The sequence below is a fragment of the Betta splendens genome, chromosome 11, assembly GCF_900634795.4.
Source record: "Betta splendens chromosome 11, fBetSpl5.4, whole genome shotgun sequence".
Classification (NCBI taxonomy): domain Eukaryota; kingdom Metazoa; phylum Chordata; class Actinopteri; order Anabantiformes; family Osphronemidae; genus Betta; species Betta splendens.
In genome coordinates, this window is record NC_040891.2 from 13107338 (window position 1) to 13121002 (window position 13665).

Below are 13665 nucleotides of genomic sequence, written 5' to 3' on the forward strand. Positions count from 1 at the left end.
TTCAATGCAGCACATCTAAAAGTGAAATTAGAAAAAATTGTGTGCGCACGATAGCTTGACGTGTGTGTCTCACTAGAGGTTCATTTTAAACGCGTTATTCATTCAAAACACCACAGCTTGAACACATTTTGGGGGAAACCTCTCAACTGCTAGGCCGCTGGTATTTTATTTTGAAAATCCGCCCCCGGTGTCGGTATTTAACGCCGTGTCCGCCTTGACGACTGTCACACGGGCGCATCAGCTGGACGAGCGAGAGGAACACTGACCCAGATTCCTACGCGGCGGACGGCGAGTGCTACGACGCAGCTTCACGGCCGAACCGCCGAACCCGAGACGGAGCCGCGTCTGCCCGCGTGAGTCCCTGCGCACTCGTCTGGGTTGCGTGCGGCGACAGGTGAATCGTGCATGTGCGTAGCGTAGAGAAGGAGCGATGCGAGCAGCTGTTAGCCTCAAGGTGCCTTATACGGGGTGATCCGGGATTAAACAGGTGAAGTAGCGCATGTCCTGCCTCGACCCTCTGCTTAGTGCTGCCCGCTGTTCTTCCTCCAAACCGGGCGACTACACACAAAGTGCAGCATTGACGGAGCCGTCACTCATTGTACATTAGAGGTAATGCAGTAGAGCGCGCAGGTAGCCGATATCGGCCTGTATTTAATTACTGACCGCGAAAAACATCCTGTTTGGAGTAAAACACCACAGTTTCTTTCCAATATACATAATGCAGGAACCCACCATTTTGACTGAAATGTCTCTCAGATATCATCGCAGTGCAGTTGAGTAATCACCTTATTTACACTCAGTTAATCCCTGTGCTGGAAGCACTGCCTGTCTTAATTTACATTTATACTCAATACTGTTTTAATCAGTTTTATTTGCATCATCACAGCCCATAAAGGCACAAGCTGTTTTTCCTCCCTCATACATTTTATTCATGCAGTCACTTGTGTCTCTATTTGCATTTTTTGATCCAATGATTTTTGAAGTTTAGCTGACACTTATTGTTTTATTGTTAGTATTTATTCTTCCTCTTATCAATTAGTCATTTATGTCTATATGGTCAGTTCAATATCTTGGAATACCTCCCCATCTTGGGCATTCAGGTGTCCTAACAATGACCCTTAGACTGTATAATATTGATTCACTAATCAATTGGTTTTTGAAGGCAGTTAAATCTTTACTGACCTGCAGCCAAACAAACACTAAGCAGATGCTGTAAAAACAATATGTTAAAAGAAACTACATTGTAAACATAAGGTAATTAATGTTTTGAAAAAGACTTTATCTTTATATGCACTGACCTTATGTTTACTATTTGAAAGTAATCATGTTGAGATGTTCCACTCATTTGTCAGTTGAACCCTGCATTATGTTTAAAGGCCTTCGTTTTTCATCCTTTTTTTTAATTTCCCATTCCTACAGTATGCCAGTTTAAACGCATTATTGAAATCTAAATTATATCATCAGACAAATTGCTGCTGTTTATCCAGTTGTCCCAGTTCAATGTCAGGTTCATTATTACTAAGTGTATTATTTCCTTCTCTGTAGCAGCCAGAAGAAACTGTGCGTGGGACTTGGTGTCACAATAGAGAAAGCTCCACCAAGCTGTCTGCCTAAAGCAATGCAGCTTTGACAAGTGCGCTATTGACTGCTGCAAATGAGAGCGAGTGAAGGAGGAAGAACCCGGCAGAGACGGAGAGGAGGGGGAGAACGGGTCCTCCCCAAGTTTAAGGGCTTTTTGGATCGGGGGGTTCATTGTTCTGCAGAATCTTCTCAAGGGAAAAGTAGCCATTGAAAGTCTGTAATGGCAGAGCTGTCATCAGCCCAGGTAACAGAGTGCACCTGACTGCTGCCGCTGCACACACTCCGAATTACCAGCAGCCTCCGGGCATTTTCTGCAGCGGTAAAAAGGGGAAAAACTGCTGTGAAGGAGGAAAAGACGTGACTGAGGCCCTCACTTTTCTGGCTGGATTATTTTTCCCTGGAGTATTTTTTTTCTGTTTGCGGTATCTACCTGTGGGAGAAAAAACAAGTGCTCAAGGACAAACAACAGTTTGTGGATTTGAGTCTGTCTGAGCTGTTTACAAAAGCAGAGACGTGGCTGCAGGGATGCTTATTCACAGACAGAGGACGACCTTGCAGGTTGGTTCGAGCCGTGCATATGGAGCTGGGATATCATCTAATACAGTATCAGACTAGTACTGATCAGCATGTGTTAACACTGGCCAGTGCCTCCACATACAGTACAACAACGTCCTAGCGTATTGACACAGAGTGAGTGTGGGAAAGAGAGCAGCTGACCGGTTTCTCAACCCTCGTGTGACTAGAAGCTAGACTCCGTCATCAGTCGTCATCTATCATAGTGACCCGGCTGAGGAGGGAAAAGGTTAACGTTAGCTGTGCGTCACGTTCTCGTTAACCATTCTCACCAGTGCAGAAGCTGGGTCTAAAACAGGCAAGTTAATTATTCCTTTTATGATTTATTATCTTAAAAACTTAATGTGCTGGTAAATGGGTTGCAGGCCGGGGATCTGGATAGCTTGGATCTGTGTCTTATATCCCTGTCGAGTGCAAATTGCTGTATCGCTTTTATTGAGTCACAGACACCAATGGGGGGAACAATGAACCCCCCGGTCCAAAAATGAAAACACATGAACCTCTTACTGTTTGGACCGTTTCCTCAAACATACATACTGTTGATGTAGCGTTTATCGTGGTCACGTAACGCTCACATGAGACACGGCGGTTAAACCTCATTGGCTTGTGATAGTGGAACTATCACAGTGGAAGTAGTAGTGGAACTACATAGTGGAACTATCACAAGTCTGAGTATCACTTACTAAGTGTCTTCCCTTCTCTAGCACGGTGTTTGATCAGCTCCACACTGCGGAGGCCCCGGAGGCGGCCATGTTGGATCTGCTGGCGCTGACCCGTCTTGACCCGTCCCCTCGCAGCACGTTGCTGCCGACCTAACCACTCCTACTCATTTGTTCTTCTCCCTGGCTGCAGGTAAAGGTCTGCCTCGTCATATTTTCCTGTCAAAACGTGCACCGAGCACATTATCTGCATTGACCGTCATTGTTTTGAGCAGGGTAGAGGTCAGGAGGGAATCAGCTGGATAGTGGCTGCAACTCTCGCTTTCTCTCCTCAGGCCCATATCCTTGTGGAGAATGTCCTACGCGTTCATCCAGCTGCTCACCTGGAGGTCTCCTCACCTCCTCCTCCTCCTCCCGCTGACCTTCATCTGGCTCCTGAATCCTCCCAGAGGTGAATTACACCAGTCGACAGCCTGCAGGGCCATTTTTGTTGACAGACAGTTGATAAGGAAACTCCGATCTGCTCTCGCCAGCCTTCACATGCACAGTAGATTCCCACCTTTGATTGCTCAAGGCGGATCTTTATCCTTGTTGGAATTTTAATATATTACTTAGACAGCAAACAGCAGCAGCCCGATCTGGTGCAGTTTGAAGCAGGTGGACGGAGGTCTGCCGCCGCCCCTGCTGTGTTTGTGTGTCGCCTCTCTGCTGCCTCCGTACGCAGCGCGTTCCAGTGTGAGACGGGACAATAAGGGCTCTGTGTGGACACGTTGTGGTTGTGTTGTGGGGAACAGAGAGTGGACAAGGGGCGGGATGACTAACCAGGCCAAAGGGTCCTTTTTCAAACAAACTGTGCTGCTTTTGTGCGTCAGACCTGAGTCTCGCTCACATCCCATAAAGTCAGACTGGGCTCCACGGTTGCTGTGATTAGACCAACTTTGACACAGATACACCAGTTAATGGTACAATGAACTGTATTTAGTTTTATTTATTTTATTTCTCTTTCAAGCTTGTCCTAAAATATTTATCCCAGAATATAGTTTCAGTTGTTTCCAGAACCCAAGGGTCCAAGGTTCTGTAGTGATATTATAATAGTTGGGTTTTAGTGTCAGAGTAGTTTTTGTTAATGGCCTAATCCACCATCCCCCACACTCACATTATCTGAACATGATTCACAGGAAACAATGCTGTGTGTCATCCAGCATCTCCTCATTGTTGTCAGCTTCAGTCTGGAACTCCTTCATGCATCATACGCCCATGTTTAACGTCACTGCTAATAACCTAAACCATCGTATTGCTGTAGGTTCAGAGAGAGTGAAGCTCGAATGTTAAAGGCGTAATGTTTTTTTCCCGTGTTTTTTGTGCTGACCTTGGTTATTTCTCATCCTTTTTCATCACTTCATAGTCTACATTTGTCAATGATGATGATTTACCGGTAGCAGGTCAGTTTTAGACATGGTGCAAAAAGACGCGGTCGCTGTATTTGACTTGCTAAGCTCTTGGCAGTTTCCTGTTTGAAAAGCTACTCCAGCACGAGCAGCATGAAATCAGATTACAGTAACCGCTCAAAGGGCCGCTCAAGATCACGCAGGACTAAAGTATAGACGCCAGTAACGTGGAGGAACCCGGGTTTGTTTAATCAGCAAATGCAGCTGTTTGCCAGCAGAACAAACGATGCTTTTGTCAATCATTGATCTAATCCTAACATTGGTTTATGATTATCACCCTGTTCTTGCATTTTGCAGACTGAAAGACAGAGCATTTCCTTTTACTGTGTCACCTTCTGTGTTTCCTCAGCCGTTCTTTAGTTTCGTTATTATTCAAGCACTGCTGATCTACAACCTGCATCGTGGCTGTTTTACAGTGTGACTGCACTCCGTGCTGTTGTTTCATGCATCGTCCCCCAGAGCGGAGCTGCTGGAGAGGAGCGCTGGCAGAGAGCAGCAGCAGCAGCAGCTCGCTCCGCTGCTGATACGAGTCTGATACGTCTCTGCTCAGAGGGTGGGGCTTTGGCACTGACGCCAAGCGCTATCGTCTTACACCATATTTCATGGTTCCAGGTGTGTCGGCGGGCGTCTGCCGTGTGACCGGCGGCGTCCTGGGGATCCACTGGAGCAGCGTGGTCGGCCTGGGGTGGCGTCCCCTGGCGGACGGGCGAGCGGGGGCCACGTGCTGGGAGTCCTGCTGCCTGAAGCCCGGCTGCAGCGCCGTGTGGAGCATCGGCGGGCGCTGCGTGCTGCTCAGCTGCTCCCGTGGGAGCGGGTGCCCCATCTGCTCGCTCCCCCAGCCTCACCAGGAGTCCCTTGGCCTCCTCCAGCTGCTCTCCAAGGTGAGGCTGGCAGAGCTCATTTTAATTAAAGGATCAGTTGTGTTATTCATGCGGTTAATTCAGGCTGTATGAGATTCAAAATAACTTTGATATTTAAAGATGTGTCTAAAATTCTTTGTTTCCGGTTCCTCTACTTTAAGGTTCCTGTCACACGAAGGAACCCTCGTCATGCAGGTCGACACCCCCGAGCCCAGGAAGGAAACCTTAGCAGCACGGTAACAGCCAAGAATAGTAGTTTGCATTCGCCTTCATTCTTTTTGTCTTATATTCCATTGCTCACCAGATGCTTCTGTTCCTCCAGGCGCTTCCTAAACTCGAAACGGCCCCAACCGCACCGGTCAGCATCCCGCTTCGAACCCCCGTGAGGAACGCGAGCCACGCAGCCACCGCCGCTCCGGTCACGGCCCCGGCCGCGCTGCAGCACAACGCGACGCTGGGCAACGGCAGCGCCGCGGCGCCGCCTCCCGGTGACGATGCCACGTCGCCCACGGCAACCACTGCGACCGCAGCCGCCACGACGCCGGCGCAGGCGGGTAAGACGGCAGATGTGTGCAGGTGCTGGTTGGGGTCACGTTCCCCAACAGCCATTTCCAGCTCCTTCCCCATGTCTTCATCTATTAATGATAGCTAATATATAATGGAGCAGCCTTGGAGGGAGCTTCACGTGGATTTTGCAGGCCTTTTCTTTACCAACATTCTAAATGTGCTTCTTTTATGTTTTCGCTCTGACCTTTTGTTCAACAAAACGTACAAATTTTCTAGCAGGCTGATCTAATGGTATTCTGCCCAGATGAGAGCTTTTGTTCTGTGAGCGCGGAATGTGCTGAGACATGTCAAAGCCCGCGAACGGGAAGAACTGGAATTAGGAGTTTCTCCGCCCAGCAGGACGGCATTTTCAATCACCAATATGTCAACAAAAGAATCCGAAGGAATGCTCCTGGGACTGAACGTGCTTCCACCGCCTAGTCGGCCCCGAGGCCCGGTGCCGCGTCGCTGCACGGCTCCGGCCTCTCGGTGCCGTGCGGTGGTGCTGGAGTAACCCCTGGTTCTGTGTTGTGTCCACTGCAGTGCGGGAGCTGGTGGTGTCGGCAGGCGAGAGGGTGGAGGTCACGCTTCCACGCAGCGAGGTGGAGCTGAATGCCTATGTGATCCCAACTCCCCCGCCAGGTATAAAACGAATGAACGAATCCAGATGTGGTTGCCAGGTAAAGCATTTTAGCAAAATCTGCCTATTCATGAAATGTTGCTCGTTTACAGACACAAACTATGCATTTGACTGGCGTCTGATAACTCACCCTAAAGATTACAGCGGGGAGATGGAGGGAAAACACACCAAGACGCTTAAACTCAGCAAGGTACAGATCAACAAGGTTCATTTTTCCTTCTGGAGACCTGAGTAGTTCATGAAAATGCTCACGTGCTCCTCCTCTCGCTCCCTCAGCTGACCGTGGGCCTGTATGAGTTCGGAGTGACCGTGGAGGGGGAGGGCGCCCACGGAGAAGGTTTCGTCAATGTCACAGTCAAACCAGGTAAAGCCGAGCATCAAGCTGTTTGCAGGGTGTAACTGTTGAAAGCCTTCTATTCATGAACAATGAGATGTGTAATAATAACTAACGTGACGAGACGCTAATATTTGATGGCCTCGTATTTCCTGTCTTCCCGCCTGCCTCATGTTGACTAAATCAACTCCGCTGTCATGTTGGGAGACGCGCCGGGTTTCCTCCCACTCACAGTTGTAACAGAGTCTTCAGCCAAGGCGTCACACGTAACACGTTCACACTGTCGCTGTGCGCGCTCACTCCCTGTTTTCCACCTGACAGAGCCGCGGGTAAACAAGCCTCCCGTTGCCGTGGTTTCCCCAAAGTTCCAGGAGATCTCCCTGCCAACCAGCTCTACGGTGATCGACGGCAGCCGTGAGTCTCGAACGGACCTTCCCAAATACTGCTAAATGCTACGGCATTTAACTGCCTCTGCCCCACTAAGCCCTCGCTCCTGTGCTTCAGACAGCACCGACGATGACAAGGTGGTGTCGTATCACTGGGAGGAGGTCAAAGGTCCCCTGCGGGAGGAGAAGGTCTCTGCTGACATCGACGTCCTCACTCTCAACAACCTGGTTCCTGGGAACTACACGTTCAGGTACAGGTGCATCTTGGTTACTTAATGAGGCTCAGTAATGAAATGTTAGTGTGTTCATTGACTGTTGTGTCTCAGTTTGACAGTGACCGACTCCGACGGAGCCACAAACTCGACACAGGCCACCCTCACAGTCTACAAAGCCAAGGACTATCGCCCTGTGGCCAACGCCGGCCCCAACCAGGTCCAGAGAGTCTCCTGCTTTTAACGTTTCTCTCAGCCACGTCGGCATTAAATCACGTGATGTGGTGGATTACTTAAACTTCCCAACAGCTGGTTCTTGTGTTGCATAATCCAGGTCATCCAGCTGCCACGGAACTCCATCACTCTGTACGGCAACCAGAGCACTGATGACCATGACTCGCTGTCCTATGAGTGGTCCCTCAGCCCAGTGAGCCAAGACAAGGTGGTGGAGATGCAGGTGTGAGCCTTTTTAAACTCCGGTGGGGGGGGTCTGCTTATTTTCCCCTGGAACACTGTCATTTATTATGTTTTTGCATCGCAGGGCGTCCGGACGCCGATTCTGCAGCTGTCGGCGATGCAGGAGGGCGACTACACCTTCCAGCTGACTGTGATGGATTCGGCTGGACAGCAGGACACCGCCCAGGTCACCGTCTTCGTGCAGCCAGGTCAGATGCCGCTCAATCTGAGAAGCATCTTGTACTGTTGTCAGTACTGTCTGACTGTTGTGTCCGTGAGCAGCTGATTAAACACTACTGAGATATGAGTGACACAAGAGGACGTCTGATTAAACACTTAAACGTCCCATCCTGACACTTCCAGTCTACTTGCTCTGTCCTTGATATCGGGTGTCGTGTCTTGTTTGCCTTTTGTGTCTCTGCGTCTGTTTGCGTTACATTGCTAAAGTGTACAGTGCACGCTGAGTGGCAGAATATAACACGGCCTTCAACCTTTGTGCTTTGTGAAGCTCGTGTCAGAGCTTTAACGGCTGGAAACCTGTATTTACTGATCCTTTACAAAGGTTTTGTCACCTAATAACCACCCAGTGACATTTAACCGCAAACACACGAGGGATCTTCTAGCATTGTTTGCAGTGCAGACTTCCAGCTGCAGGGTCAGACTGTCACGCATGGGAACGCTGTAACCCCAAGTTTTTTAAATCTACAGTGCTGCCCTTTTGAATAGCACGGTTTGACCTTAATTGAATAATTTGACAGGTCTGGTTATTGACATTAAATAATCTAATGTTCTGCAGAAAACAATAAGCCACCAGTAGCAGACGCAGGACCGGAGAAGGAGCTGACTCTACCTGTTGATCACACCACGCTGGACGGCAGCAAGAGCAGCGACGACCAGAAGATCGACACCTACCACTGGAGGCAAAGCAGGTCGGGGCAAACTTATCCCCCAGGATTTATGACAAAGGCTTTTATTATGTAGCTCAATGAGCCATAAAGGAATCATCGGTATCTGCATCCATAATGCAAGCAATCGAGTGTGTTCTGCAGGTTGTCTATTGAGTCCAAACCTACAGCGCTGCAGTAAATGACCCTTCTCCCCGTCTGTTCCTCCTCCAGCGGTCCTGTTGACGTGAGGATCGAGAATGCGGACGGCGCTTTAGCCACAGTGACGGGTCTGGAGGTCGGCGAGTACGAGTTCACCCTCACAGTAACCGACGAGAGGAAGCTGCAGAGCACGGACACGGTCCGAGTCATCGTCCGAGAAGGTTGGTGAACGACGGGTTGGAATCATAGATGCCGTGAAACACGGGTCGTCCTGTGTGTTTTTAAGGTGGGGCTGTGTTTCGTTAGCATTTGGTTGCCCAGTACTTTGGTTTGTTGGGGTTTTATGCCTTAAGGTTAGACATCATTTCCTTCTGAAATACACAAATTTCCGAAAGATTAAGTACTTGTGTTAGCGACATACAGCCTCTACTTCTTACATGTACAAAGGTTTTTCTGTATTTAATGTATGTGATGTGTTTAATCAACCAGAAGTGGACCAGCCACCAGTGGCACATGTTGTGTCCAGTCCATCCATCTCGTTGCCTCTAAGGACGGCCACTCTGGACGGATCTCACTCCACCGATGACAAAGGTGGCGTCAGCTACTTGTGGACCAGGGACGGCAGCAGCCCGGCCGCCGGGGTGAGCCTCCCATTTCCACCCATCACCTACTCTTATCTGTGACGTAGCTTGGTTATTTGGTTTTAGAAGACCTAATGTATAATAGCCTTTAATGAGCTTTTAATTCCCACAGGATGTGCTGAACAACTCTGACCATCAGGCAGTGCTGTTTCTGGGAAACCTGGTGGAGGGCAAATACAGCTTCACCTTGACGGTCACGGACAGTAAAGGACAGAGCAGCACTGACCACGGCACAGTGGAGGTCAAACCAGGTAAAGAGCACACGGCAAAATGAGTCTCTGGGATCCGCCTGGCTTTCAGTCTGTGCAGTCATGTAATTTAACACAAATAAAACCTAAATTGAACATTTAGTTTTTTCAAAATAGGTGTAATAGTTATCGTGCAAATAATTAAATGTGGCCTCGATCACTAGAAACACAGTAGTGTTAAATATATTGATCCACATAACGAGAGCAGCAGACGTCTGAGCAGGTCAGCGAGCAACATACGGTGCACAGACACGGACGCCGCCAGAACCTAATCCGTCACTCGCAGCTCTGGCCTCTGTCCCAGACTTCAGTGTCACATGGATTCTACCGTGGCCCTGCTCTCCCTTCCTCCATGCTTTCATTCGCGTCTCTCCCTGGTAGACGTGTGGGAACGTGACCTGGTGGAGCTGGTGTTGGAGGTGTCCGTTTCCCAGGTCTCCCACCGCCAGCGTGACATGCTGCTGCGGCAGGTTGGGGTCCTCCTCGGCGTGCTCGACAGCGACATTGTAGTGCGAGAGATCAGCGCTTTCAACGAGCACAGGTGAGTCATTCTGCATCATTATTATCATCATCGGTTTAATTTTATCACAACCCATAATCTTCTAGCAAAACCTCAATAGAAAGATTTGGCTTGATTTCCATTACTATTTGCTGTAGTCCTTTGTTCCTCCCTCCTCAGCACACGGCTGGTCTTCCTGGTGTCCAGTGGTCCAGGGCGCCCCCCTCTGGCCGGCCACAGCGTTGCACTTGGTCTGCGCAACAAACTGCGCAAACAGAAGAATGACTTTCTCATCTACAAAGCTCGACGGGTGGATACAGTCAGTGAGTACCTGAGTTAAGTTTGCAGCAGATACAGGCTGTGAACGTGGTAGACGTTTGAGCCCTGGCTTTCATCTCTTACTTGCCTCACCGAGATCACTCCTCGTTTCTCAGTCTGCCAGCTGAACTGCTCCTCTCACGGCGAGTGTGACTCCTTCACACGACGATGTGTCTGCCACCCGTTCTGGATGGAGAACTTCATTCGAGCTCAGCTTGGAGATGCAGAAAGCAACTGTGGTGAGATGAGACGCATAAATACATTTGTCCATTGTATCAGACTGTTCCCTAATTTAATGTGGCCGCCATATTTGGTCAACTTGTATACGAACGACTCCAATTCCTTTTTTTAAATTAAGTACACTTAATATTGCATCTTGCTGTTACACTATCACTCATAAAGCTTAAAAATGCTTTTCTTTCAGAATGGAGTGTGCTCTATGTGACTATAGCATCCTTTACAATTCTGGTTTCCGTAGCAACGCTCATCTGGGGAATGGTGTGTTGCTGCAAAAGGTGGGTAAAATGTAAACCCTACTAGAAACCTACTATTTACGTACTATATTGTGATAAATAACATGCATTTGAGCCCTCTTTATCTGTTTTGTTTGTTTTTTTTTTGTTGTTCCATTGGAAGACGAAAGAGCAAAGTGCGCAGAAACAAGAGCAGATATAAAATACTAGAAGCAGATGAGCAGGACAGTCTGGAGCTGCAACCACCTCGAGTTGGTAAGACTCACTAATCACCACAGATTTCACAAGGTTTGCTGCCACGCCTCAGGTGTGAAGCAGTGTTTTGTAATGGATGATGCATTATGGCGTTTGCCTAATGTCTTCTTCAGCCCGTGTGAAGCCGGGCCCTGCTCCCACCTCCTCCGCCCTCATGCACTCGGACTCTGACCTGGACAGTGATGACGGGCACGGCGGGATTCCGTGGACGGAGCAGGAGCGAGGGCATCTCCTGCGGCCCCAGAACGGCTCCCTGAGGAACGGCCAGGGCCCGGCCCGGCCCAAGAAGCAGCGGGAGGAGCTGCTATAGCAAACGAGGAGGAGGGCGTTCGCTGCCGCCCTCGCGCACACACCTCCTCCAGCTGTCGCACATCTCCGTTCCTCACTCTTCCTTTTTGTCTTCTGTTGTTCTTCAACACAAACACCTCGCGCGTCTCATCCACAAAGACAGACTGTGATGCTTGGATTTAAGAAGGGGAAGAAGAGGAAAGATGCGGGGGAGAAAAAAAACTTTACTGGAATTTCCCTGTTTCTTTTGCTGAGCCAATAAGGAAGGAAAAAAAAAGATTACTACTTCTCTAAGAACTAGTGGTGAGCCATGTTTTGTATGAAATATGGTCCGAACCTGTTATTTAACACGGAGACACTCAGAATGTACTGTACCCGTTACACTGGCTAGACGTAAAAAGAATCCACTCCAATGACACGAAAACCAGCCACTTGTCACGCTCACACCTTGCCTCTCGTAGACATGCATGTACGCACACAAACACGTTGTGTTCACCGTTTCAGGTCCACCCGATGCTGCCAAACACTGCCATGTTCAAACAACACTTAACTCGGCTCTGGTGATTTTGTTAGTGTCTTGTATGGATGAGGAGGGGGGAAAAAAACAACCAAACGAGCAAAGGTGCATGAAGAGTCTGGTTCGATCTGACACCGAATGATCGCCTGCATGTTTGTGTGTTGGGTGTGTATGTGGAGTTTTCTGGCTTGTGTGCTCAGATCAGTGGAGTGTTTCTCATTTCATTTAATTTTTGGTTTGTTTGTTTTTGTTTTTTTTAAGTTAATGATCCAGGGAGAAGTTGTGATGCAGGCAGCAGGTCTTCACACAAAAACATGCTTTTATTTTGAAGGCGCCTATATTATTGCTGGTGTTCGCAAACGCTGGAACAGCATGAATATGGCAAAAAGGGAGTGTGGTCTCCGTGGGAGAGTTTTTGTTTGCATATTTATGAACAACTATTAGGCTGTGATTAGATGTTCATGCACTTTTGGGTTGACATCCATTTGCGTCATGCATGTTTTGTCCTTCACTGAAGAGGAATTGGAGAATGGAACGTGTAGACACTCTTGTCATAAACTTGAAGCGTTCATTATGCATGAAACACTCCCTTGAATGTTTGAATTGAACAGAAAAGTAAGTGTTTGATGCACTATAAATGCTACTGGAGTCCAAGTGGATCTGTTACTGGCTGCAGGCCTGAATGTAGGGCACAGTAGGACTTTTGCAGTTTCAACAATTAGAATGAACACCCTTCACTTAATCTCTGAAACTCAATTGTTTTTGGTCACAATATCACGTGAGAAAACCCAAGGGCATCTGTAGAAGTGAGTTGCACGCAGAATGTAAACTGTGTAAATTCTTCACTGTCCGTCAAGGTTTTTGTTGAGACACTGTCTGAGTTTAAGTTCAGTCTATCTGAAATCATTATTTGAAGTGTTGCAAATGTTTGTTGCTTAAGGTTAAGTCACTCATGTTTTTGTCTGTTCTGCTGCACTAGTCTGGATTTAAAGCACCCACGGCACAAGTGTTTTATTATTTATTCAACTTGTATCTGCCAGCTCATGAAACGCAAACTAAAACCAAGTGCACCAAAGTGCCAAGTGTGTGAAACGTTTTCCTCGTGTTTCTTAAGTCCCACACGTGAAAGTTGTTTTTGGAATAACTGCCAAGACTTGACGATGACTCACTCAAAGATCATTTTTACACCTTTTTTGACAACTTTTTTGAATTTTTTTTTTTTTGAAAACTCCGCGTTTCTTCTGTTACATGTTCAGCATTTGTTGGTCACATTTTGGGTTTTAAGGAAGTGGGTTGACCTTGACTCTGGTTGAGATCACTGAAGAAAAAGAAAGTGGGGAGCAGCTATTGTACAAGAGGGAATTAGTTTACTATGTTTTAAATTAGTGAAGAATTGCCCCTTATTTCTTTGTGTGACCAGACCTGATGCAACTGGATAATCTGTAAAATAAAATGTTTAAATTTGTCTCTGCTCTCAACTGTCTATTATTGCACTATAACGCGTTTTCCCCATTTCCACTTTGTCCCAAAAAAATGCTGCACTGCAAAACTTTAAAAATACAAGAAATCAGCATACAAACAATAGAAGCAGTGTTGTCGCAGGTGATGGATCCAAGCACAACGCTGTTTATTCGCTCTGCCAAACGCACAAGCTGTGCAGACTGAGCACTGGTTTAATGCGGCGG

General features: G+C 47.9%; 1 protein-coding gene across 7 annotated transcripts; it reads left to right on the forward strand.

The window, feature by feature from the left end:
- The first annotated feature begins 193 nt into the window (after nt 1-193).
- Nucleotides 194-13445, forward strand: kiaa0319l (KIAA0319-like ortholog). 7 transcript variants are annotated; one of them, XM_055512642.1, is made up of 25 exons: nt 194-353; nt 1546-2139; nt 2859-3012; nt 3149-3264; nt 4874-5142; nt 5283-5357; nt 5444-5675; nt 6211-6309; nt 6400-6497; nt 6584-6671; nt 6963-7055; nt 7146-7278; nt 7354-7459; nt 7574-7696; nt 7781-7904; nt 8492-8624; nt 8814-8962; nt 9231-9382; nt 9495-9633; nt 10012-10171; nt 10310-10452; nt 10564-10686; nt 10872-10962; nt 11084-11175; nt 11289-13445. In XM_055512642.1, exons 4-25 carry the CDS (start codon nt 3168-3170, stop codon nt 11483-11485), a joined length of 2916 nt encoding a protein of 971 aa, XP_055368617.1. In that variant the 5' UTR covers nt 194-353; nt 1546-2139; nt 2859-3012; nt 3149-3167; the 3' UTR covers nt 11486-13445. The 7 variants fall into 7 exon arrangements, with proteins under 7 accessions (XP_055368617.1, XP_029022475.1, XP_029022479.1 ...); XM_029166642.3 differs by having other exon boundaries at nt 2859-3006; XM_029166645.3 differs by having other exon boundaries at nt 202-353; nt 1549-2139; nt 2859-3006.
- Nucleotides 13446-13665: the final 220 nt, after the last annotated feature.

Bases quoted from the DNA above. Each gene is read 5' to 3' on its own strand.
- kiaa0319l (XM_055512642.1), top strand. From the start codon at position 3,168: ATGTCCTACGCGTTCATCCAGCTGCTCACCTGGAGGTCTCCTCACCTC. The intron at 7,056-7,145 runs GTGAGTCTCGAA...CCTGTGCTTCAG, and splicing joins TACGGTGATCGACGGCAGCC to ACAGCACCGACGATGACAAG. The intron at 9,383-9,494 runs GTGAGCCTCCCA...TAATTCCCACAG, and splicing joins GCAGCAGCCCGGCCGCCGGG to GATGTGCTGAACAACTCTGA.